We start from the raw sequence: 25,843 nt of genomic DNA, 5'->3' as shown, positions 1-25,843 counted from the left end.
TTCTCAAGCAATTTATTTGGCGATTTAGCCTGATTAGTTTCGCGGACGGTTGGTTCCATGATGACGACAACAAAGATAGAAGATGTGTGTAAAAGGAAGAGAGAAAGAGTAAGATTACGAGCGAGATAGTTGCCACAAAGAGGAAATAAAAGGAAGAAGCGTTTCCAGTTTTCGGCAGAAATGCACAAGAAATGAGATGAGGGAGAATAGTGAAGGCTAAATGGAGAAGGTGTGGATGGAATAAAGCCCCGACTGAATATCTCCATTAAAGATTTATTTCGGGTGCTATCCTAAAGGGCGGGGAGACGGTGATGAGTTTGTGAAGGTTTATTCCGGGTGGCCAAGCGCCCTCAAAGGGCTCCTCATGAACTACTAGAAGGGCTGCTATTGCGAGAACAGCTGGCTGAGGAGAGCCAGTGGATGAGTCCAGCTTCACACAAAGTTATTGCTTCAATAAAACAAGCTCCATAGTTACCACTCTACGTGGAAAACAAATTAGAATTTTTCGTACAAATCAATTGTATTGTTATAATTTATAGAATCCATCTACTACATTATTTATACTTCTTTTAAATCCTAGTTTAGAAAAAATGATCAATACATCATCACTCAATTTTAAACAACAATTTTATGATCAAGAATTGAGTGGGATGGAGTTGGGAAAATATTTTCAACAGATTATTTCGTATTTCCTAAGACAGTTTTCCTTCTCCTTTGTTGTTATTTTCTGTTATCGAGTCTTCTCTTGAATGATGAATTTAAGCTGATTTTTTCAACAAATGATTTACTGTAGAAAAACCTGAACTCTCAATAACTCTCATAACCTCTATTCTGAAGAATAATTCTGCTACTACATAAAGTTGGAATATGAATTCAGGAAACCTCTAGCAATACTTATGCACTTCCTACTGATAACATACAAATTTCTACCCGACTGCGTTTCTGTATTGATAAAGACACAACATAGAGACGCGTAATCTGTATGATTGCGTGATTTTGTCGTCACCAGCAACAATGTTGCACGATTGTGCTCACACTCTGTGTACGTGCCTATATCTCGATATTGAACTGTGCTAAATTAAGCCAAGTGTGGCGAATCTCAATTGGGCGTAGCTACACTTTCATTAGTGCACAATACCGTGTTATTATTCTAGGATCGTGTCTAGTGTCGCCTTTTATTTCTCCAACAACACAATCGCCACAATTCATCATCGGTAATCAGGTTTTATGAACGCTTTTAGGCTTTACTGCTTCAAATCAAGCTACTTTGTAAGTTGTACTTGATACGAGCTTGATAAGCCTCGGTGCTTTGCTACAATTAGATATTGTTTAATGACGGAAACAAAGTTTCAATTCTGTTTTATTGCTCGCTTCTTCTATCGTTTAGTATTGAAAAGCTTTCAGGAAATCGTGTTTTTTAATGTGTTCTCGTATCAGTGCGACCGCCTTTCGTAATTATCTGCTTCAATATATTTCAGATATTATTGTTCCATTTTCGAATAATGTGCTTCGAATAATTGACTTTGTTTGTAACTATCTACTTTATGTGGAAACATGACAAGAGAGACTTCGCAGACTAGATCTGACAATGATTTATATTGATAAAAAGTATCGGGAAACTTTTGCAAGTACACAATCGATTGAGCCTAGCAGAACATAGCTTGCTAAAATTTATATTCAAGAAGAAAACACATAATCGATCTGCGATGTTATAATCGTATCCTATACTATTAAACGAGCAATCTCTGTTTATATTTTTAAATGTTTGTATTTCATCTCGAAAACGGCTCTAACGATTATCACAAAATTCAGAACATAGTAGGTTTATAATATAAAAATTCGATTTCACTAGGTCTCATCCCTAGCAAAACTCGCTGAAGGACATTGAAAGGATTTATTCATACTTGGAAAAACAGCTGATAATTTCGTCGTCTGTTGTTGATGGAAGTGAGTGAGCGAGTGCATGTGTGTGGAACTGAGACAAAATTATGACTCCGCTGTTAAACTTTTGTAATCATTCAATCAGGTACTTAGTGCCGGTTGTACAAGAGCCGGTTAAATTTTAATCCTGATTAATTCCAGTAGAACCAATCTGAAAAGCTATCTTTTTGAAATGGTCCTCTCTGATTTGGATTAGAATTTAACATGCTTTTGTGAGAGAAATTTTTGCATTCCTCTGGGAATTAATTTCAATCCACTGTGATTAGATAGAACCTTTCTGTATGAAATATCAATATATTATAATTTCTTCTTTCGTAATAAATTTTATAGGCTTTCGTACTCCAGAGCGGAGCTCGGTGCCCCGATATCATTAAGTGATTCGTGATTGTTGTATGTAAATTCATTTATTAATCTATATATTACTACTTAATGTATTACTATTAATATTAAAAATAATGTGTCGCATTATGTTCTTTAATAAATCTGAAAAGACGTTCTTTACTCACTTTCTGAATAATATTTCGTAGAATAATAGGAAAATATGAAATATAGTTAGACTTGTAAAATATTCAATGAGCAGTTATTTTTGTAAAATTTCTTATTTCAAAACTAGTAATATTTCACAGGAAACAGGAGTTATATATGTATTTTCAGAGTTTTATCATCGGGGATTGCTTTGAAATGATATAATATAATAATAATAATACAATATTATATTGTATAACACAGTACCAAACACAGGTTTTCTCGTAATTTCATTTACCATCCTACATTTGATCGCTACCAAAATACCACTGGATACACGATTGAAAGAAAGATATGATATTATGAAGTTTATTTGTTTCAGTGCAGTTTTTCCGCAATATCATGAAGTAGATGTGTATTGTGTTCCGAATGAATTTCATGTTGCAGCAATCTTTTATTTGCAAAAATAAAAAAGTAACTCAATCAAAGGTTGGTTATTATCTTCTGAACAGAACAAAAAATAATGTTTTCTAGATTCAAGAGCAACATTGAATAATAATTGCCGTTATGACTAGTTTTTTACATCTTCCTGTTCCAAAACCCTAAATGAATGAATGAATGAAATCGTGATTCATATCGCAGCCAGATCATGGAGCGTGATGCACACCCATCCCATCACAATCAATGAAGACTAATCAATTGACACCAGGTGATGACTCATTACACCAGACAACCTGTCACTACAAACAAGGACCTCCTTTCAATCAACTTCATCACAGCTTTAATATTATATTGGCTATTGAGAGAGTTTGTGAGCTGTTAACTACAATCAAACTCAAACAATAACAGTATGGATTGGTGTGATTGATTGTAAAATGCACAGGTTACAATCAATCATCATCGGAGGTGGTGGTGATTTGCCTAATCGAATAACTTTTCAAAAACAAATGGACGAAGGAAAAGGATAAGAATAGGAAGAAAAAGACGAAGAAGAAGAACGTCTCAGGTGTCTAGTCGATTGTGCGACAACCTCGATAGCCGATCTAGCTTGCATTACATCATTATATCTCATCTATTGATTGACTGGTTCAGCAGTGTACAGTCCTCAAATATTGATGGATTTGAATTTGATGCCTATCATCATGGTGGGATATCAGTTTGTTCAATGTTCTGATGTTCAAAGTCCAACATTTGATATACATTTATTCATTCATAATACTTGCACATATCATATACATACAAAATACAATCGCCAATTGTTTATATGATTGATAACTAGATTTTCTAGTTAAATTTATAAACTAGTTTTTTTGTTCTCATTAACCCTAATCTACAAACACTTACTCACTTATTCTCATAATAAATCTGATCACCAACAGATTCCAACATACAATATACGTGTACTCTAAAAATCATCCACCCATTTCATCCATCTAAAAATTAATCATCCTCCATATAAATTTTCTATGTTGAGATTCTCTTCAAACAATTATCATTGGTTGAATGGGGAGCATTCATGTTTTTCAGGAGGAATTCTGACAATTTGAATTGATCTATTCCCCTCTATATAATTTAAGTTATCTGCCCTCTTCATTTTATTTTTCAGTTCTCCTAATTCCTTGTTATCACTATCATCACATCATCATAATAGGAATAATTTTCGTCATTATCATCGCTCTCCTCATCCTCTTTATCATGGCCATCAAGTAGAAGAGACAAAATGATTTTGTCATCAACATCATCATCATCACAATAATCACCGCACCCTTATTCCACCTTCCAACACAACCATATTGTCCCTTTTTTACAGTGCCTACCTAATAAAATTAACATACTTTCTAGTGTCGTCTCGTGTGTCGGCATGTTATTCAACTTTCACAAATTGGATTGTTCATTTAAAAAGTAATAACACTGGAGACAAAATGGTCAGTCTGAAATCACAGGTTGAAAAGTGTCTTCTTTTGTGTAAACATCATTGTTTTTTGTTATTGAGCGAAGACATCAGCTCTCACTTTCCAATGTATTGTTCATGTAAGGATTGAATGCAACGAAATCTTCGTTGACAATTTGTTCGAGGTAAGTAAGGGCTGAGACCGTCAAATAAAATACGACCTCCAAGATCCATCAATCGAGGATACCTTATTCAATTCGTTTTATAGTTTTTCAAGAAATACAGACTTGAAGAAAAAGCGGAATTCTTTCTTTTTTTGGAACAATCAAGTGGATTTCATCAACAGCATTACTTCCTGTTAACATTTTAAATGCTACAAAGGTAGGCAAACTAAATATTTCATCTGGGTCTCCCGTTCCAACACAAAAACGTCGGAGCCCAATTTTCAGAGTTATTACAAGCTCGAAACGTCTTGAGTCTTGACTTGAAACCTTTCCTGTATTATTGTGGAACATATATAACTACTCTATGGCTTCATTACTTTGAATAATAACATAGCTTCCAAAGCAATTAAATCGATTCAAACTAATGAGGCTTCAGGGTTGAAAAAGATAAAAGAATGAAATAATATTTTTAATTTTAGGGTAGTTCGTTTCAATGACATTCTTAACTGCATTTCAACACAGATATCCATTGAAATTCATTTTTTCTCGTGTTGATTCCGATTTTTGAACTGTTTTCGTAGCTGTAATCAGGCTCCATTTGAAGAAATAATATTGTTAAATCACTAGTGAAAAGAGTCTCCAGCTGCTACTATCATGACACGGTGTGAGATAAAACGATGCAGCTACATTCAGTCTACTTAATGAATTATTATTATCCTGTTTAGAAGTAATAACTATTTTGTACTATTTGTATATATCTTGCATTCGTAATGAGAATATATTATCATTCTTCTGCTCTTGAATCAAGGATATTTCCAATTTCAACGTGATTTCCAGATACAGTACCTTTCCTGTATTATAAAAAAGTATGTTTACAAATTACAAAGTCACCCAAATAAATTAATCACACTACTATTATTGGAAAGTATTGACTGCTGAAATGTTTTCAAAATACATTCCCGAGAACCATGAAAAGCATAAAAAATTGTTGTAATTCAAAACAAATCAACCAATAAATACACAGAATTCTAGACAAGTCACGAGAATGAGATCATAATGCTTTTCTGTGAGTATAACTAGAGAGAGTTCTTACTGCTTATTGGTCAGGTTACTTATATCGTGCTCTGATCTAAGGGAAATTAGGCTATTCGGTATATGGCGCTGTTTATAGCTTCTGCTGGGAGGGGGTATATAATTATATATATTTATTATGTTCAAGAGGGATTTCTTAGTATATACATAAATAAATATCGTGCCGATAGGGGAGATTGGCCAACTTTCAAGAGAATAGGGGAGGGTGAACCACTGCGATAGCTCGGTACAAAAATTGTATAGTTTTTTATATATCTGCTGCTACTCCCTCAATTTTCTCTCTCAGGTTCTTTTATTCTCTCGCGGTTCGGGAGTTTCGCAGTCATATCGTTCGTATAATACGATTTAGGGGTAAGGGTTTAGAATATGGTGGCAGAAGAGGGGTGCGGTTTATAATGGGAGGAGCCCAGTTTCACGATTGTTGGATTGGACAGAAAATCTGCAGCGGAAAGAGAAGGGAAAGGCAAAAGAGAATTATCATCCGTATATTTACTACATCAGAAACATAAAGAAAAGAGAGAGCTAGGTGTATACTGTATAGTGTGTGTGGTGCCTGATATAATAACTTGTGAAGAAGTGAGATGGAGTTACATTGTTGAATTGGAACAGCGAAATTGGAGAGGGATAGAGATATGCTGCCCCCTCTGGGGTAGGGCGTATAGCGCCAACTGCCTCTAATGATAGGGTAATTTTCTATCATAAAAATATATTAGTACGGTATTTTTTCTGTGAAAATTTCTTCTCTCGTCGAGGTGCGCACAGAAAACAAAAATAAGAACAAAGCAGCAGACCAGGACAGACGAGAGAAAGAGGGAATGGAGATAGAGGTAAAGAGAGTGGGAGAAAGAAAGAGCGAGAAAGGTCTGATAGGGCGTACTGATACTACTGTACACTGTTCAAGAGTTAACATATTCTCAGCTATTAAATTTTTCGCAGACCGGAGAGATTGAAGCAATTGATACCTGTGTGATCATTATTCTCTCTCTATTTCGTTGCCTTTTCTGTTTTCCTTTCTTCCCAATTCTCTTCCAATTCTTACAGAATTATTCTTTATATTTTCTATTTTTCCTCATTTTATCGCCTTCTTCCTCTGTTTCTCAACTTTTCACCACTCTTGTCAACCATTCCGGCCTTTTATCTACATCTTTCTTTACTGTCATCTTTTTCTACCCTCCATTATCCTATAACATTTTGCTCCTTACTGTACATTTATCACATTTCCTCCTTCAATTTCTCTTTCTTCTTAAGCATATAATTTTTGAATTTTTCAACTTACCGACCTACTCGATGATCATTTCTTTACCCATATTACTTTGATGAACCTTTTGTCTTAAATTTTTCCATTTTTATCCTTTCTCCCTCATACATCCACCTTATTCCTTCTCAACCTCATCGTCACCCATTCCGCCTGTATGTTAATGAGAAGAATATCCTCTTTCCTTTTCCAATAATCGACAATTATTTATTAAAACTCCGCCGATTCATGTAATTACATCACAATATTCTATCGAAATTCAAATTGCATTGAATCTCCATTCTGATGAATTATATTATTCTCTGTACTTTGTCTAGTTCATTGACTAATTTGCTATATTGTGGGCATGAGCAATCGAACAGTTCTGATTGTAACTTACACGAATGGAGAAATCCAATCTAATCTTTATTTTTTTATCATTTTCACGTCTTTACAATCTACTCCTCCTCCTTCTCATCCTCCTCCTTTTTTCATCATCTTCTTCTTGTTCTTCTTTTCCTTCCTTTATATCCTCTATTATATCTATCTCTTCCTCCACCCCTTCTCAACTTCTTTCATTTTCTTCATCTTCCACCTCTACGTTCTTTACCCTTTCTACTTTTCTCTAGTCTCTTATAGACTACTAGACTATCGTTGGATCGGTGGATGAGAGGAGGTAGGCCTACTTAATGTTTCGCTCCACCAAGCTCACGATTATCATCAAGTGAGCGCACGTCCAATGACTGCTTCTCTCTCTTTCGATATAAACCTGAATTATAAACATAGCTATAGCTGCCATATTGTGCCATCAGCCATTTTGATTCCCAAGCTACCATTATGTGTTGTATATCCGCTGGCCGTATTGGCGAACAGCGTTGTAAATAAAACATCTCTTCCCTAGATTGGAACTTGAAAACAAAAAAGATTTACCGAAAAAAAACCCGGCGTTTACAATGTATCTCGCCTCGCCCCGATCGAAGCAGACGTATAAAATTGCGCTTGTAAATCCTGTTCTTTTTGCACGGCAATCTGTACCTAATAACAGGCAATTTTCTCTGCCAATTTACGCTCGCGATCAACGTACCGCATAAAACGTTCTCCTTACTAAGACCCCCCCTCCCCTATGATTATCTGTCGGCATTATTATAATGCGGTTCCTTAACCCCCCCTTCTCCCTCACATCAAGGTCCTCTTCTTGCTACCATAAAACTGAAAAAGTTGTATGGATCTCCATTTTGATGCTCATTGCTCATTCCTCTATCTCAATGCAGTATTTTTACTGGCAATCAACAGACTATAGAATATACAGAAGGTTACTTTATAATTTCTATCATCTCTGGAAATATTAGGTTAGTCTCTATTGTGTCTGGATAGAAATGAAAATCTGAGATTGTTAAATTGGGAGAAGTAAAATAAGAAATAAGAAGTGGACGAATTTGCACAGGAAGCAAGCAAAACAATTTTGGCGAATCTATTTCTTATCTACGTGAAACAAGTGATTCATCAGATACTTTTGTGCAGGATAACCAATTCAATATAGTCAACAAAATGACTTCCAAGACGCAGACTTCTGCAAATGAAGACATTGTAGACAAAATCAATCCACTATAAAAAAAAGGTTATTCACTATCACTATAGAGTGGCCGTAGTCGTGTGGATAAGATGCTGGCTTTATAACTCAGAGGCCCGGGTCCAAATCCCGGCCCGGGCAAGATATTTATCTCTTTATCTCGGGCCACTCCCGTGTTCCGGATGGACACGTTATGTCGTCGGTCCCGGCTGCCTGAAAAGCAGTTGTTGCTGTTGGGTCATATCAGAGGCCGTGAAATTGATCAGTTGCGACCTGAAAACTCCCGACCTAAGCTCGCCAGGTCACTGGAAATTATCCAGTGCTGGAAATAATGTATATTGATCGAGTACGATTGATTTGATCTGATCCTCGTGAGTACATACACAGAAAAAAGCAGTCTGATACAATATACGAGTAGTTAAAAGATAAACGGTATATAAATCTACTTGAAAGTCTTTCAGTAATCTACTTGCTAATAAAGACATTCAGAGACTTGCTCAATAATTCAATTAAATATTAGAGAAAATTCTCCGCTGGTTGCACGTATCTATTTAAATGTGATAACCAAGTCACCTATCAGAAGCAATATCACGAAAATGAACGAAACTATTAACAATCCTAGGATATCATTCGAAAACTGTTGAATTCAGTAGATATACGTGTAACCGAGAGATAATATTTACCTTTCATTTAAGGGCTGTTGATTATAGACACACAATAAGTATTATTGACAAGTTCCCTTTATTTTATTATAACATAACTAACTCCAACTCTTGAAGAGCCATTCAAGTGTAAATTTGAACAGACTCTTGAAAAGTTGAAACTGATTGTGCTATGATAGAATAAAGTGATAATTTTTATTGTGTTCCGGGAGATAATCTTTGTGATAGTTATTTAAATTCGTCAATTCTCTGCCTGTCTTTCATGGAAGACATAACATAAGTTTAGAGAGAGGTGACTAGAGATGAGTTAGAAAAGAGTGAGTCTCAAATCACAAAAACTCATCCTCTCAAGTTGTGAGACTTAAGAACTTGACAGAAATTAGAACTTGAGAAAGTTTGGTGAACTTACCTGACGCACCTGCTTGAACTGCTCTTCAAAAGACCAGGTCTGTTGCTGGGCTGCTGACGAGGAGGTGGTTGACGACTCTGATGAACTGCTTGAAGGCGGCAGGCCGCCGGGGGCGGTTGTTGGAGGCGGCTGGTGATGGTGGGCGGGAGGGTAGGCGGGGGCAGGCTGCAGGAAGGCTGCCGGTGGAGGGAAGGGAAATGGCAGGGGTAGAGGAAAATTAGGAGGCAGGAGATCACCGGAGGCGGAACCGCCTCCCGAGCTCAGCTGCTGTAGAGTGGAGTGCACCACAGATTTCGCGTGCTCGTTTCTGTCTAGTTCGTCGCGTTCTCTCTGTGAATCCAACAGACAATAATGATTACATCATGTAATGGAAACAGAATATGTTGTCTGTTTCTCAACAGAATACGTTGTCTGTATTTCAGTATAGTCTGCTCCACTGAAATAGTTCTATTGATGAAAATCTAGTTTTCAGTTCTAAACAGATGACAATGATGCCCCGTAGCTCATCATTGCCCCACGGCAACGTCATCATCAGTTTGAGCATTAAAAACTAGGTTTTCCAACAATAATATAATTTGAACAGAAATTGCTTGAAACATGAATTTTGAAACCTGGGTTTTCTACGTTTCTATCAATTAAACCATTCGAGTAGAGAAGTATCAATTAAACCATTCTATTAATTATATTGTATTCCTATTTTATTGGTCGAGAACCCTACATCTCTGATCAGACAGCTTGGGTTGGATTAGCTTAGAAGTTCTTCATTGTACACACTTAGCCTGAATTGCTATTGTTCTATGTTGTCGTTCTATTGAGTCTATAATTTATGCAAGTCCTCTGTTGTAAATATAGTTGTGGAATTTAAACATGACACATGAAAGTCAATAAAAACATATTAGAAATAGTCTTGGCATGTAGCCTGATTCTGTAATGTCAAGCAATCCAAAATTGAAAAGTGGTTAACAATTTTTTGTCTATTAATTATGCTGAAACATCACATCAGTCACAATTGCATAACACAGTTATATTGTTAAGACAACTAATTCCAAGAGACTGATGCTGTTTAGTAAGTTGTATCACAGACAAAGAAATTGTAAGTTGTATCACAGCTCACAGGCTTAGATCAGTGGTTGTATGTTAAAGGTTCATCACGCCATTCTTTTCAGTGCCAATTTCACTATAATTCGAGTATTTTGAAAGCAACTAATAAATCATTAAACAAATTCTTCAATTAATAGCCCATTGTCTTAATAATTCAAGTGATTGTGAGCAACTAACCTTTATTTTAGTGATGATATCGTGTTCGGAGTTTGGAGTGACTGTTAGCGACGTGGGAGGGGTGGGAGGTGTAGCCTGATGCCTCTGTTGTATGGCATCATCACTATCCTCTTCATTTTCGCTCATTTCGGCTCCAGACTGCAACAACAATACAATCAAAATAAAGTAACTGATAGAATGGAAGATAGGGTCTGAAAAATACTTTGGTCAAACTGATTTAATCATTATACATTTTGAATGAAAAAGACTAAGAAATTGTCAAAAAACCACTGATTTATTGATAATTAGAAAGACCGGTTTCGGTTATTACACCATTGTCAATCTCTGATATGTTGGTGTAATAACCGAAACCGGTCTTTCTAATTATCAATGAATCAGTGGTTTTTTGACAATTTCTTAGTCTTTTTCATTCAATATGAATAATTACCACAATATCAACTTCTCAACTACACAAAAAGTGCATTATACATTTGATAAATTACTGTCCTTCAATTTCTACCTATTGAAAACATATTCAAGTGCAACAAAAATTCAATAGAATTCATAAAATAACATTATATTGAACATGAAAAATAAGACTGGAATTAGATGAATAATGATAAATGATAAATCAGATGTCTCAACAACATATACATGAACCCAGACATGAGTAGATGAAGAGAACCTTCCAAACAATTGAAGAAGTAATACAATTCATAAATAGGTTTTTCAGAGCGTGGATACTCTTGTTATTGCTGGTTTCAAACGCAAATTCAATTAAAAATGATGAATATAATAGAACTAAGTAGTTGGTGATGAAAAGTAACAAAATTAGAAGACTGCAAAGACAAAAGAAACTAAGCTATGATAAAAATTACTCAAATTGAGTAAACACCAAATTATTACTTGAAATGAAAATGTTGAATAGAAAGGGAAGGTAACAATGGTAACTAATAACTCCTAAACATAAGAAAAGCCTGGAAGAGCAATAATTGTTGAAAAATAAAGATTCAATACCCAGAAAAACGGATGCTTATAGAAGAACATCTCTGGTAATGGAGATAGACATTCAACGAGATGTGCACTACAACTGAGTGGTTCATCCCTGCGTCTCAAGAGTCTTGAACCACTTGTTAGGGGTGACCAATGAAGGGTGAATCGACAGACAGTCACACCTGAAGGTGACAAAATGTAAAACTCAAATATAATTGGGAAAGATTCTACACCCTTCGATTGATTCTTTGATGACCTTCGCAAAGGGATGGACGAGCCCTTAATTGGCATATTTCTCAAGGGATGAAAACCGGTCAAGGTGTAGAATAGCTTATTATCAGTTCTTTGAAACTGTGAAAGGCTTTCCCTCTAGTTCTTATTGGAGGATCTATATTTACTACTGGTTTCGACAGAGTATTGATAAAGTATTCATCAGTAATGAGCTGTTATGTGCAGTGTTATTTCATCGGAAGAGCTGAATGCACTTCCGATAAATGAGGCACTGAATAATTTTTTCTACAGCGGTAAAAACTATGAAACTTCTCGTACAGAAGTATGGAAATATTCCAGTTGGTAATGCATTTTTTGCATAACAAGTTGGTTAATGTATACATTTTTATTGATGAAAAATATACATACAGTTTGAAAAACAATCTTGAAATATTCTACAATTCTACGATTGACAACGAATATAATTTGAGAAGTAATCTTGGACTATTGAAAGTATCCAAGGATAGAGACAATAGTGATGTTAACCGTGTACTAGTTTACGAGCTAGGGTATTCAAACTGAATGAATCATAATGATAAGATCGTAGCTACTTCCCATGGAAATTGTATTCAATTGAATCTGAATCGTTGCCGAGGAACAAAGATTTCTGTTTGTTGACTAATCCAAACCAATCTCACCCAATAAAAGCGTATTATAACCTCAACCTTCTGGCGCTAGCTGAGTCTCGGTGGTGACTACAAATCACCTCAGTCGGAGATCCAGACGTAAGCAAAGTCAATTTGGCAAGAATTTTAATTGATTAGCACATGGCTACTAGGCGTTTACTCGAATATTCGAATATCAATAACCAGTGAATTGAGAGGAGGGATGAGTGAATGAGAAAGTTTCACAGAGAGATAGAGAAAAAAGACAGTGAGACGGTAAAGAGGAGGAATGAGTGTGATCTTGAGTTTGAAGCCAGTAACTCCTGTGCTAACAATGGTTCTCAGCTCCTCACTTGACTGCATGTAATAAAGTACACTATAAAATTGAACTTCAGTCGCTATTGAACACTCATTACACAGTGTCTGTATTCTATTCACGTATTTACTTCTTACGATTGGTATTCACTCTTCTATTGCTTCCAATGTGTTTTCTATGTTGTTTCTGAAGGTAACTTATTCTGTTTTACCAGGAAGAAATCATTTGATATAACACGATTTTTGAAATAGAATAGTAGAACAGAATAGGTAGCCTGATAATCTACAATTATTTGTTTATGTATTGTTTTAGTTATTAAATTTAATAATATTTTGTTATCAGTTCGCTGAAAGTTTTGATAAGTCATGTGTCACGAGAGAATGTAACTCCGGGAATATCACAGTATTCTAGAAATATTATTTGTGGATTCTCTCTCAAGTGCAGCAAACATAAGAGAGAATCCACAATTGATACAAAAACGTCTGCTTCTTGGCAGAATTCCGAATGGCATAATATATAGCAGTTCCGCCTATGTTTTCTTAGTGCTAATGGTCTAATTTCTAAGAGATATTCAAATCTTCCAGGAAAATTTGAAGTTCATTGTAATGAACGTTGTCTGCATCACTGCATTACGTACTAAACATGCATTGCTTCCTTATCAATGGCGAGCAATACTGTTTGCTAATAATTTTTCAATAAACTTCCCCTCTCTGTTTATAACCAGAAACATTATCAATGGAAAAATACAACTGTATTTGAGTTTTGATGTGAGTAGTGAAAGACTGAAGTAACAGGTGACCTCTCTTCTATTGGATCTTACTACGTGTCGTAGTTTCAGCAACGCTATAGGCCTATAGACCGACCGCGGTCTGCTCTATCTATCTACTCTTTCATCGACTTTCAGCTCACATTTATAGTTTTGGGGAGACCCTCCTCTATTTGCTCTAGTAATAATGCTCCACACATACTGTGCACAGTGCATATCAGTGAAGGGGGAAGCGACAGAAACTGAGAGAGAGTGAGTGAGAAAAAGATTTAGAGGGAGAGAGAGAGAGATAAAGATATAGAGAGAATGATTCAGTGAAAGAGTGTGAGTGAGTGTGGGTGAGGGTGAATGTGATGCTCTCTTTTAGGAAACACCCTTCTCTCCATGTGCCTACAATATTCAAACACACACAACCTTCGACGGCGTAATGTAAACACTTCTTTCAGGTGGATTGAAAAGAATCGGAGCTGTGTAGATGCCGACATGGACATTGGTCAACTCATGAACTCAATAATGTCCAAACCATTTCTCTTTATTGACAGCGAATTGTGTAACAAAGGCATAATGCTTTCATGAGGAAAAAATTCAACGAATTAAATCGAAATGAAAATATGCTGTATGAGGTGAAGTTGGGACTTTCCCAAGTCCTCTCTATATACTAATAAACATGGGTACAAGTAAAATAGATGAATCACATTACAACCACAATAAGAAAACTCATTATGGTTGATAATGCATTTAATATTGGTTTATTTATGATTGACATTCACTCAAATTATTATTATTATTAATTATTAATAATTAATGATAATTATTAATAATAATTAATTAATTATTAAACGAATAATTGATTCAAAGATACTGATAACATGATAAAAATAGTAACGAAACAACTACTAGGATATTATATTGTAAATGGATTTGTTGAACGGAGAGAAAAAAGTGGAAAAGAATGACTGGAAAGTAATGCAAAGAGTGATGAGAAATGGTGGGAGGTAAGGGAGAAAAGGAAGAAAGATAAAACGTGTAAAAAATGATTGTAGAGTCAACGAAGCCCTTTTTTACAGGCTGAGCCAATAAAAGCTGAGCCCTGTTAATTTATATCTGTTGCCATATAGCACAACATGCAATAATACCAATTAAACACTAACATGATTCATTAAGCAAATAATAATATCCATTAAAACAGCATGGAGCTCTATCATAATATTGCCGGCGTAAATCATTTGCGCCTACAGAAAACAACAACCAATTGTTTAATTACATTCGAAGCAATTAAAGTTCTAATCTAGTCGTTAATTTAGCAAAATTAATCACCCCATCAAATAGGATGACCGTTGTGTTGAGTAATATGAACCAAAGTTCAGCCACAGTTTGCTTTATTGATGGGTGATGAAGTATTGTTGGTTGAGTGGCTGATCACTCTTTCAACAAGTACTTCGACTGCTTTGCACTTTGCAGTTTCATAAATTGTATTACATAAGCGAATAAAACTAACAAATTGGATAAATCTACATTGAAAGAGCTGAATTACGCTGGAAAACCGCTGGACAACAATAAGAAATAGAACACTGCATCTAATTAGATAGAAACAGAAATAAATGAATTCCTCCAATCATTTAATAATCAGCATCCAGTAGAGAACACAACACATCTATCTGGGAATGCTAATTGGCAAGGGCGCCAATTTTCTTCGCATCAATTATACTCGATATCACCGAAAATATAATCAGCTTCCATAGTTAATTGGCTGCCACCTAAGCAATTAGATTATCAAACAATATCAATGACACATAGAAACTTCTACCATATCTAGAATCTACTACAGTTACAGTTAAAAGTAACTTTATGCATTAACTGTAGCATCTAATAGCACAAAAACTAACTACCAATACCCATCAACTACCAAAACTTGGAATTTGAAAGTGAAGATTGACGGTACTGATGAAATCACATGCTGATGAAGCCTCAATTATGTACAAACATGTACATGCACTTTATCCTGAAGAAGCCAATCAGAAGCCAATCTTCATCCTTTATCTTGTTTATTCCGAATTCATTATAGTGATCAGTAACCGAAATAAACAAAAAGGTAATTGTAATCGAGATGGATATGAACTGAGTGACGTATCTGACCAGTTAAAAAGGACAAACTATAAGAGTCTAGTAAGATCATACAGAAGTCAGACTGGTACTAGACTTGTGGGTAAGTAGAATGGCACAGTTTATAAAGAAAAAAGGAATCAAGTGGGTGAACTTATGATTTCAGGGATTGTGTACGTTTATGTTGCTGCTTTATATATTTTTCAAGTCTATAAAATTCATAGCAAATATTTCAAAGAAACATTGGAAAATAAGTAAAGTCAGGCTATGAATTCTACCGATTTTCCAATTCAAGAACATTGAATTTACATTGTAAGATCTATGATGATTAAATCAAATGTTATAAGGCAATTGCAATAGTACATGCAGTCAAAGAAAGTTCATGCATTCTACATGAACTAATCAGATTCACCCAAACCATAATACTGATGTATAATCTAGAATCGAATAAAAAGTGATTTCTTATGGGCGAGCTATATAAAACAATCAAAAATCACAACCTTCTAAATACAGGACAGTTCGGAAGCTCTCAACTTCAGAGCTCATTGTATTTTATAGTTGAGGACACAGCTTACTTTTCACTAGGAGAGGCAGTAAACAGCCCTGTTTCTAGGCCGTTATGTAAGTTCATTGCTCCAGGTCTTGTTTACGGCCTTATTACTGCTGTAGGAGTCTGCTACTGTTGCAACCATTTTCTCATAACGAATGTGACTTTCCTGTTTTTCACGAGCTACTTCAAGATCAAATCTTATCAAATGCATGTGAGGACCGAGTAGTAAGATTCACTTCAAACAGTCAAAATTAGTTGAATTGGAAGCATTGATATTATTTATGAGACAATTTAAGTGAATCTGAAGATGTTAGTCTAGTTAGACATACACACATCGATTTTTGGACGTCCGATTTCTTGCCGTCATTATAAATTCTACCAGATTAAACTTGGCAAACACATGATGTGTGCAGCATTCCTGGCTCTATAGAGTTGTGAGAATCTTAAAAAAAGATATTCTTTGTAAAAGGAGGCACAATACAATGTATTGAATGCAAAATGATATTCTTATAATGGGATCCTAGACGTGCTGGAATACATTCGTATGATTTCCAAAGTAATTTATAGTTTTGACTAAAAATGTGAGGTCAGTGAAATCACTATATAAAATATATTATAAAATTAAAATTAATTCCATTCGGCTGGCTGATTTTACTTCACTTTTGATGACACTTCCTATCTTTCCCATACTGTACGTCCTCATTCCCTGTTCTTCATTCCCTTTATTCAAATATTATTCACATTACTATTATTATTTAATATCATCAAATCATGTATAATATTATTACCTTTATTTACCTTCCTATGTATTTGGATAAACATTATCATCTTCTCGTTACCACTCTTTTTTTCGCTTTGCTTCTCGTTCTTACTCTTTTCTTCTTATATTCTTATGCTCTTCTGTTCTCTTCAGTCTTCGTCTCCAATACCTTTATCTTCAGTCCTTTTTTATTCCTCATTCCTTCAAGTTCTGAAATTTTGCATCTTGTTTCCCTAGTTTTCTTTTGATACTTTCTTGCTTTTATTTTCTTTCATTCAATTCCCTCATTTCTTTGTTATTTCCAGTCCTCATCTCTTATACTGTTCCCATACTCCTCCTTTACTTTTCTCTGCTGAAATCTTGGAGCGATTTTCTCCTCCTTCTTCTCCAACTCCTTCGTCACCTTCTCCTTCGTTTCCTTCTCCATCTTCTTCTTCTCCTCCTCCTACTTGGTCAGTTCCAGTTTTATGGACTAGAGGGCAGCAGCTGCTTGCTACAGCAAGCCGTGTTGTGGTGGTGTATGTATGGTGTAATGTGTAATGTTCAGTTTGGTCTACCGACTATTGTAATAGGGCCATCGCCCCTGTTCACACTATGCTCATGTTTATGACCTGTGTACAATTGTAATGTAATGCGCAGTCTTACCGCAGTAATTGCGCAGTTCGATAGCTGTTAGTCGATAGTAATCTTGATAGTATCGAGGAGCAATCGATTTATTGAACGTCGATAGTAATGGAATAACGATCGTGGAGCTGTGTTGGTAGTCGGTAGCATTATGGCTATTGTCTTTGATAAGTGTGGAACTGATAAGAGGCGATTGAAGATAACGTGAGGATTGTAAACGAAGAGGTATTGGGTGATGCATTATAGAAAAGAATGAAGAAAGTGGTAAATACATTACGGATACAGGGAGGTAGTGAATGAAGAAAGCATTCAGGGGAATAAGAAAATGAAATGATAAATAAAATAATGAATAAGTGGATAAATGGATTATTATATATATTCATTTTATTGATTCAATGATACAAAATTATTATGGAACATAATTTGGTGGAGGATCAACAGGCACAGCACAAAACTGTTCCTCCGCCGAATTTTTATTCATTAAAATAGTCCAGAAAATAGGTTATGTTTTCTTCACTTTATAAAATTTTGTCTAATTTTCTCACCAGACACTTGAAACAATAAAATTTCTACATGATCATTGTGTGAATTAGTAAAATCACTGGGATAGACAAGAAAAAAATGTTAAAAATTGAAAGGGAATGTAGCGGAGGAAAGTATGAAAGAAATCTAAATTGAAAAGAGATCTGGTGAGAAAAAATAGAGAAAGGAGAAGGGAAAAAGCAGGAGAAGAACATGAGTAAAGAAGTAATATGAAAGATAGTTTGGAAACATAAGATGAAAAGTGAGGAGCAACAAAATTAGAAGAGGAAGAATGTTACTTGGAAGAAGAAGAGGATGAGCAGAAATGAGTTGGATGAGAGGAGGATTAGAAGGAAACGACAAAGTGGGAAGAAGAAACGCATGAGAAAATAAATAAATGATGAAAATGAAAGAATTGAGAAGAAAGCAGCTGGGATTGAGGAAGGAATCAGGAGAGTAGCATAACTTATGAAGGATTTGAAACGAGTTTTAATCATGTTTGTAAATTCATTGCAAAATGGTGTGGATATTCTTGGAAATCATATATTGCATATTGTACTATGGTCGTAATAGTAAGTTGCTGAACGCCTACCGACTATTCAATTCTAGCGATGGTGAATATTGGATTGGCTATAGTTGTAAAAGTAGTTACAAGAAGTTATTACCAGATCTAAACAGAGAGCACATGATGCTCTTGGACAATGAGAGAGATAAGGGCCAATCGTTTATTAGATTGATTGATGTGAACTTGTGAACGTATTCCCACCAGACAGTATACAATGTAATACCAAATACAATTCAAGTTTGAATCAGATTATATTTTTCTATGGTTATACTCTCTGGTATACATGCTATATAGTCTCATTTTCTAATTGAATCTATCGGGGAGAATTCACATCCCCTTCTCCCAGATTTGAACATTTGAAGCGGATTTTCCAAATTATGTAGATAAGAATTTACATAGAAAGACTATTAAGATAGAATTTAATAACGGATTCTATCATTACAGAAAAAAGAAGAGGTTGATATGATGTGAACATGGATGTCTAATTATTACATTTCTAGCATATTTCCATGCTATTCAACATATTTTAACGTAAATATCTTGCACTTGATATTTCTTCATCCTTAATTTTAACAAAAGGCACCTAATTAGAATGATAGGGACAAGATTAGGTTCCCTTGAGCCATTTCTCTCCCGAATTTAGATAATATTACATAGTCCGAAATAAGGGTATGCCTTTTAGGTCTTGACTTTCACAGAATTTTTCCAATATATCAGAATCATTATTATCATTATATTTGATGGTTAAGAATTGGAGAAGGGAAAATCATTCATCATAATCAAAAACCCCTATATCAGATTATCTAACACGAGAGAAGAATTCAAAATATTTAAAAAGTCTTAAATCAAAGGTTTCTAAGAAGAATTTGTCATTTATCTTGATGAAAAACTCATAGACACCGATCACTGGGATCGCTACATATCATTATTTGGCTAAAATTGTAAATTAACCCTTTTATTGCACAAATTTACAAATTATTTACATTTTGCATACATATTTTATTTCTTTCATTCTTGGCAATTCAGCAGCTGCTGGGGTATCCTATTTTTAGGATTAATTGAGTATCCTTCGTTCATTGCCTGTACAGCCAGACCTCCTTGAAGACATTTTTCATGCTCTCCCATTCCTGTCTCTCATGTGCAACTCTCTGCCAGGTTGTTCCGCCGTATACTCGTCGGAACTCCTCATCCCATCGGTAATTTGGTCTTCCTCTGCTCCTTTTCCTTGTTGGTGGGTACCAGTCCAATATTCCTTTGTCCATCTTTCATCTCTTGTTCGAGCTATGTGGCCAGCCCAATTCCATTTTCTTTCTACAATATTGTTCTGCCAATGTCGTCAATTCTCATCTCATTCCTGACCCATGTCTTTTCCTGTCTTCCCTTGTCACCCCAATCATAACCCTTCCCATCTCACAGTAAATCTAAGCTTCTTTATCAATTTCTCATTCAGTGTCCAAGTTTCACAACCGTACAATATTGGTGGTATGACGCACATTTGAAATAATTTCCTTTTCCTACTCATGTCGATTTTTGATCAAAACAGGTACTTGAATCGATTGAACATCGACCAGCCTAACGCAACTCTCCGGGTGGTTGGCTGAAATTGTACTTTTGTGAAATTATCACTATAAGTGAAGCTGATACAGAATCATTCACTACAAAAATTCCATCAAAGTAGCGCTCACTCAGAGGCTTCCAAGAAGATGCTCTGTCACATTCATCTCTGAATTACCAATATGAAGTAAAACAGACCCGAACATTTATCTCAAAATCAAAACCAATTTTAGCTCAATTATTAACACGATTCTGATTCTTCTCAACGCTTATTTTCCGAGAATCGAGCCCGGGACCACCACGTTCAACTATCGTAATGCATCCTAATTATTTATCGACCACTCACTGGGAATTTGTTTGCGTGTTGATTCTGTGTGGTGATTTTTTGTCGTCAGTGATCTCTTCTTTTCCTCCTCTTCTCTTCTCTTCTTCTTTAACTATCACTATTTTATACTCTTCATCCTACTCCTCATCTTCCACCTCCTCTTCATCATCGTATCAACATTACCATTCTCTTCGTCGTCAACCTTCTCGTTCTTCTTTGTCTTATACATTATAAGTTCTTCTCTGCCACTATGTTCTTCTTCTTCCTCTCCATGATGATCATCATTATCCGCTGACCGGACTGATTAGTTGCCCTTGGGCTGGCTGCCGAGTAATTCCAGGAGCCGTCATTGGCCGGTTTAGTCAACGAATTTCGAATGCGTTTCGGGGCCGGCCGAGCAGAGGACATTAATTATCGGTTGGATCTGATTTTAACTAATTACACACAAATGTTGGGGACCACTTTGTTCTTGGTCACGATATAGTTGGGCGCGCTATCTGGGGACAACCACCTCAAACAAACTAAGTCCATTCGGCTACTAATTTTATAGAAATTCAATCGACGTTTGCGTGATACACGATACTGAGCTACCGGTCTTCCTAAAGCTCTGGCGACCTCCGTTTATCAAATTCCTTCAGAGAAGTCCGATCTTTTGACTTACCGACGACTCTTACCCTTTTCCCAGCTTTCCGTCACTCTATCAACTTATCCCTCAATCGCACTAAAGATCTCCCTCATCCATCCACTCTCTCTTCCCATCTTCTTCTAAAATCTCACTCACTTACTCTCTTTTTACTATCTCTCCCTCACTCTTTATCTCTGCGGCCGCACCCTCTATGCAAGTTTGCGTTTGAATGAAGACGTTTAGCCTGAGGACGGTAGCGACTTGCTGAGATTGCTAGCTTTGCTCAAGTCTGGTTTTTCAACACCTCTTGATATTTTCTGACGAAAAACATACACTCGCGCTAATTATCAAATTCTCACTAAAAAACTGTAATGTAGCCCATTTCAAATATGATTTTTTCTGGAAAGCTCCTAGCTACATTTCTCGTATAATAGACCATTGCAAGAGAGTATTACGCTCGTACATTATGCATAGTATCAATGAATGTTTACTTGGAGACTACCTGAATAATGTTGATGGAAATATCAGTTAGTGGCCGTGAAATTATTATTTATATAATCCCGTGTAATGTTTGGTAGGAACAAGGTAAGAAAATTATTCATTCTTATTTATTTGTTCATTTATTCATATGCAAATACAATCCAGGTAAAAACAACAGGCATTTGCCCAAAACTGCTTCAAACCTCAATTTGGAATATACAGTCTAAAGGTCATGTTACTTACGTAACATAATTCCTATAAGATGCTCATTAGTACTTCTAAAGACAAAAATATAGTTTACTGTAGTTTACTGTAGTTACTTCTGTATCCTTTAAAGTTTAACCTTTGCTTTGAGCTTTGATCTGCAAACATTGTTTTATTTATCGCTGTTATGTCTCATCTTTTATTTTTCATTTTTTCCCCTCTCTTGTCATGAATTATGTTGAAAAAAATTATACTGGTGATTCTTCCTCCCATTTTTTCGCTGTTTTAACTACATTTCATAATATAAGTATATTTAAAGAGAGGAAATGCTACAATCAATCAATAAAATTACTTGATGATGGTGATTGAATGTGTGTTTGTTTGTATGTGTGTGTGTAGGCTTTTTTCTCCTCCTATATCCGATCAAACCTCAACTCCTGCTCACGGACAAGAGCTTCATGAAGCACTTTGTGAGCAGTTATTGTTCACATTAATATTAAATTATATATTATTATATTATATACTATTACTATTACTTACAATCTATTATTAAATTTTAGATGGATTATTGTTGTATTTGTCTAGCTAGAAAAAATATCATAGTTATCCTTATTTCCTCTTTTTTCTATTCCATCAACTGACGTAAATTTAACTATAACAGGTTTCAAATAATCATAGTTTAGTTTGATTTTTGTCACATGAAGCTGTCTAATCGAACAGAGCTTGTACAGCATGTGACACGTCAGAATTTTATAATCTTACATTCAAAAGAAACAATGTTTTGAGAGCCCACTCTCCAGCCAATACCCCCCCAACAGAACACCTCAAAACAGTCAGCAAGTGAGTAAGGACAAGCAAGCCTCAATGAGCAAGATTTTCAGAGTGCATTTCAGCAGTTTCTCTCTCAATTATTCAATGTTTTGTAAATTTGATCAGTATGTAGGATATCGATCACTAGTTTCACAAACGAGTAATAATTATTACTGTTTTGCATTGTACATAATATTAGATGATATTCTATCAAACTATATAGGTATTCCCAGCATAAACCTCCAATGTCATTCAGCTTACTTGATTCGTGAAGCCCAATTAACCATGATTCAATGAGTTCTAATTCAATAGTCTTAGGTTACTTTCGAATTAATTGAATGTTTATTGAAACCACTTACAGAACTAGTCTTCAATTGCTTCAATTCAAAATTTGGACCCTGTTGCACAAAGGTCCGTTATATTTTAATCGTGATTAGATGCCACCTGAACCAATCGGAGAAGCCTTCTTCTCTAAAAAGTTTTCTCTGATTGGTTCTTGTGTACATTAATCCATGATTGAAATTTAACAGGTTTCTGTGCAACCGAAAAATGATCAATAAGATAACTCAAGTTTTAAAAACTAGAATGAAAATGCTTTGGTGGATAATCGTATTATCATAACAATATGGGACGTTTTTCAACGTAGTACCAACCCCGGAACTACGCCTGGTAAGTATATGATAATGGAATACGCCTTTCTTGCAATTAATTCTTGTTTTATCAGTGGGCTTTATTACAGGATAAGGTTTTATATTTCATTCGCAATAAGTGAGAGTGACGACTAAGAATACCGTTGAACTATTCCAATGCGGGCATCGTAACATGGTAAACACCTGGTTAGTAACAATCATTATTTCATATACGGTTTTTTGATCAATCTTTGAACATCACATTCGCAACCTGGAAAACGTGGAATTAAGAAGGTTTTTGGCTTTGACAGACAGAGAATGTCGAGAACTAATTTCATTATTATAGTTGCATTCGTGAACGAATTTTTAATTCGTGAACGAAAAGTAGCTGATATTAAACAATTATCATAGTAAAGAAGCATTTGCTGCTTGAATAATGTGAACCTGTGTTTAGTTTTGATATGAAGAGGTTTTTTGGTTGATTATGCTTCGAAAATTAATTGTTTTTCTTCATTTCGACAATAAGGTTTATTTGGTTCGATACGGTATTATCGAATATAATGTTATATCATATTTTCGAATTGAATTGAAATATATCGATAGAGATCAGTCAATTTTCAATGCAAACAAAGTTGACAGAATATTCTAATCATCAGTTTAGACATTCAAACAATGCATCATTGGGAGCAACTTGATTCTTGAGAAAATGTGCCTGAAACGGCTTACCAAGTAATTGATATTTTGTAACATTACGACTTACCCTATTGTCGGAGTCTTGAGCCATTTTCATTATGGGAGAACAGAATGCTTCGGATATCTGGACAAAAATGAGAAACAGATTCAGGAGGAGCAGTAGACAACAATTTGATAGAATACATACGTAAAAGAATCAGCTGCATGTCAAGGAGTTATGCATACGCAGAGAAGGTGTGATGACCTGATTCAACATAGGTACACCCATTCCAGTTGCGAATTCAATGGTGATGGATACTTCTACACATGTTACTAGTTATGATTTTTTAAATGATAAACTGTTATGGTTTTTTCAACAGATTACATATCCTATTATATTAAGCGAGCAATTTCTGTATATGGTTATATGGTTATCTGGATATCTGGTTACCTGGTTATCTGGTTATGTATGTCCAACGGAACTCAAAAACGGCTCTAACGATTTTCACGAAATTTGGAACATAGATTTATGATATAAAAATTCGATTGCCCTAGGTCTCATCCCTGGTAAAACTCGCTGAAGGGCTCGAAAAGGATAATAATTATTCATATTTGGAAAAACAAATGATAATTTCGTCGTCTGTAGATAACAGAAGATGACAGAGAGTGTCTGTGTGGAAAAGAGACAGAATTATGTTCCGCTGTTCAACCATTTGCAATCAATGTTCCGCTGTTCAACTATTTGCAATCAATCAGCTTATTCACGAGAAATATTAATCTTGAAATTTTAATAGATTTGATCAAAATAATCTGATTTGTTGACTTGACATGGTATATTACTATACCATTCTAGATAAGAGTATATACTAATTTTCAAAGTTAATAAAGTTTAGTTATTTTACAGTTTATGTGATTAGTGAGTGTTTGTTATTCAATTTGGTTTGTAAACAATCTAAATTAGAACTTTTCTGTTTTCAAATGTTTAGATTGAAAATTGGACCTGAATTCATGTGTATGGACCATAACCTACTTTTTGGAATAAATCAAAATTCAGGGAAGAGTCAGTTTTGGGCAGTGCCTGTTAGTCCTTTCCCAATTATTTTAAAGAATTGTGTTCTGTTTATCAATAAATAAATAACGAGCGAAGCTCGGCGCCCCGATATTTGTGATGAATTGAAAATACTTTACAGTAAAAGTATATGTTTACAATTGTGTGTTACTTATACAGTATACGTTTTATTGCAATGCTGCAATTGTTAATGTATATAAGTCACGCCTGGTTGACTCATCAACAAACTAATATAAACCCTGATATCAGGTCGTAAGAGCTTATAATTACAGGTTAGCAAAAGTCATGCGCTATTATGCAGGTCGATTAAGCTTTTGTTTTTGTAATCGAAATGCTGTGGCCAACTGCTAGGCGCAAAGCACCGGCTAAGCCCAGGCGAAGCACGTGGTTCAGCTGTCTCTATCACAATCAGCCGTCCTGAACGATTAAGCACTAAGCACAGTCAAGTTCAATGAGCTTACTTGCTAAGCACGGCGCCATTATCGCAGCAATGCGAAGTGACTAACGTGAGATTCACTTTATACTGTCAGCATTGGTTGAATGGCAAGCGTTGGTCTTATTCATGAGGAATGCTGATAGTATGAAGTGAATTTTACAATAGTTATCAAGTAGGCAATTGCGAAGGTCTTAAGAGTCATGTTGGAAACATGTTCGAGATAATGTGTTGAGTTCAAAGTTACAAGTATAGTCTTTAGGATCCGGGCTTAATTCGAACA

General features: G+C 35.3%; 1 protein-coding gene across 1 annotated transcript in view; it reads right to left on the bottom strand.

The window, feature by feature from the left end:
- LOC111043739 (protein dead ringer) overlaps positions 1-25,843 on the bottom strand; it is a 162,447-nt gene that overhangs the window by 86,288 nt on the left and 50,316 nt on the right. The window contains exons 3-5 of the mRNA XM_039422353.1: positions 24,147-24,203; positions 10,707-10,844; positions 9,429-9,758 (exon numbers count right to left, since the gene is read on the bottom strand). Coding sequence (XP_039278287.1) covers positions 9,429-9,758; positions 10,707-10,844; positions 24,147-24,203 — 525 coding nt within the window. The remainder of the gene's footprint in view (positions 1-9,428; positions 9,759-10,706; positions 10,845-24,146; positions 24,204-25,843) is intronic.

This window comes from Nilaparvata lugens, chromosome 2 (genome assembly GCF_014356525.2).
Source record: "Nilaparvata lugens isolate BPH chromosome 2, ASM1435652v1, whole genome shotgun sequence".
Lineage (NCBI taxonomy): Eukaryota > Metazoa > Arthropoda > Insecta > Hemiptera > Delphacidae > Nilaparvata > Nilaparvata lugens.
The sequence above is the reverse complement of the archived record's forward strand: the minus strand, read 5'-3'. Positions and strand labels throughout refer to the sequence as shown.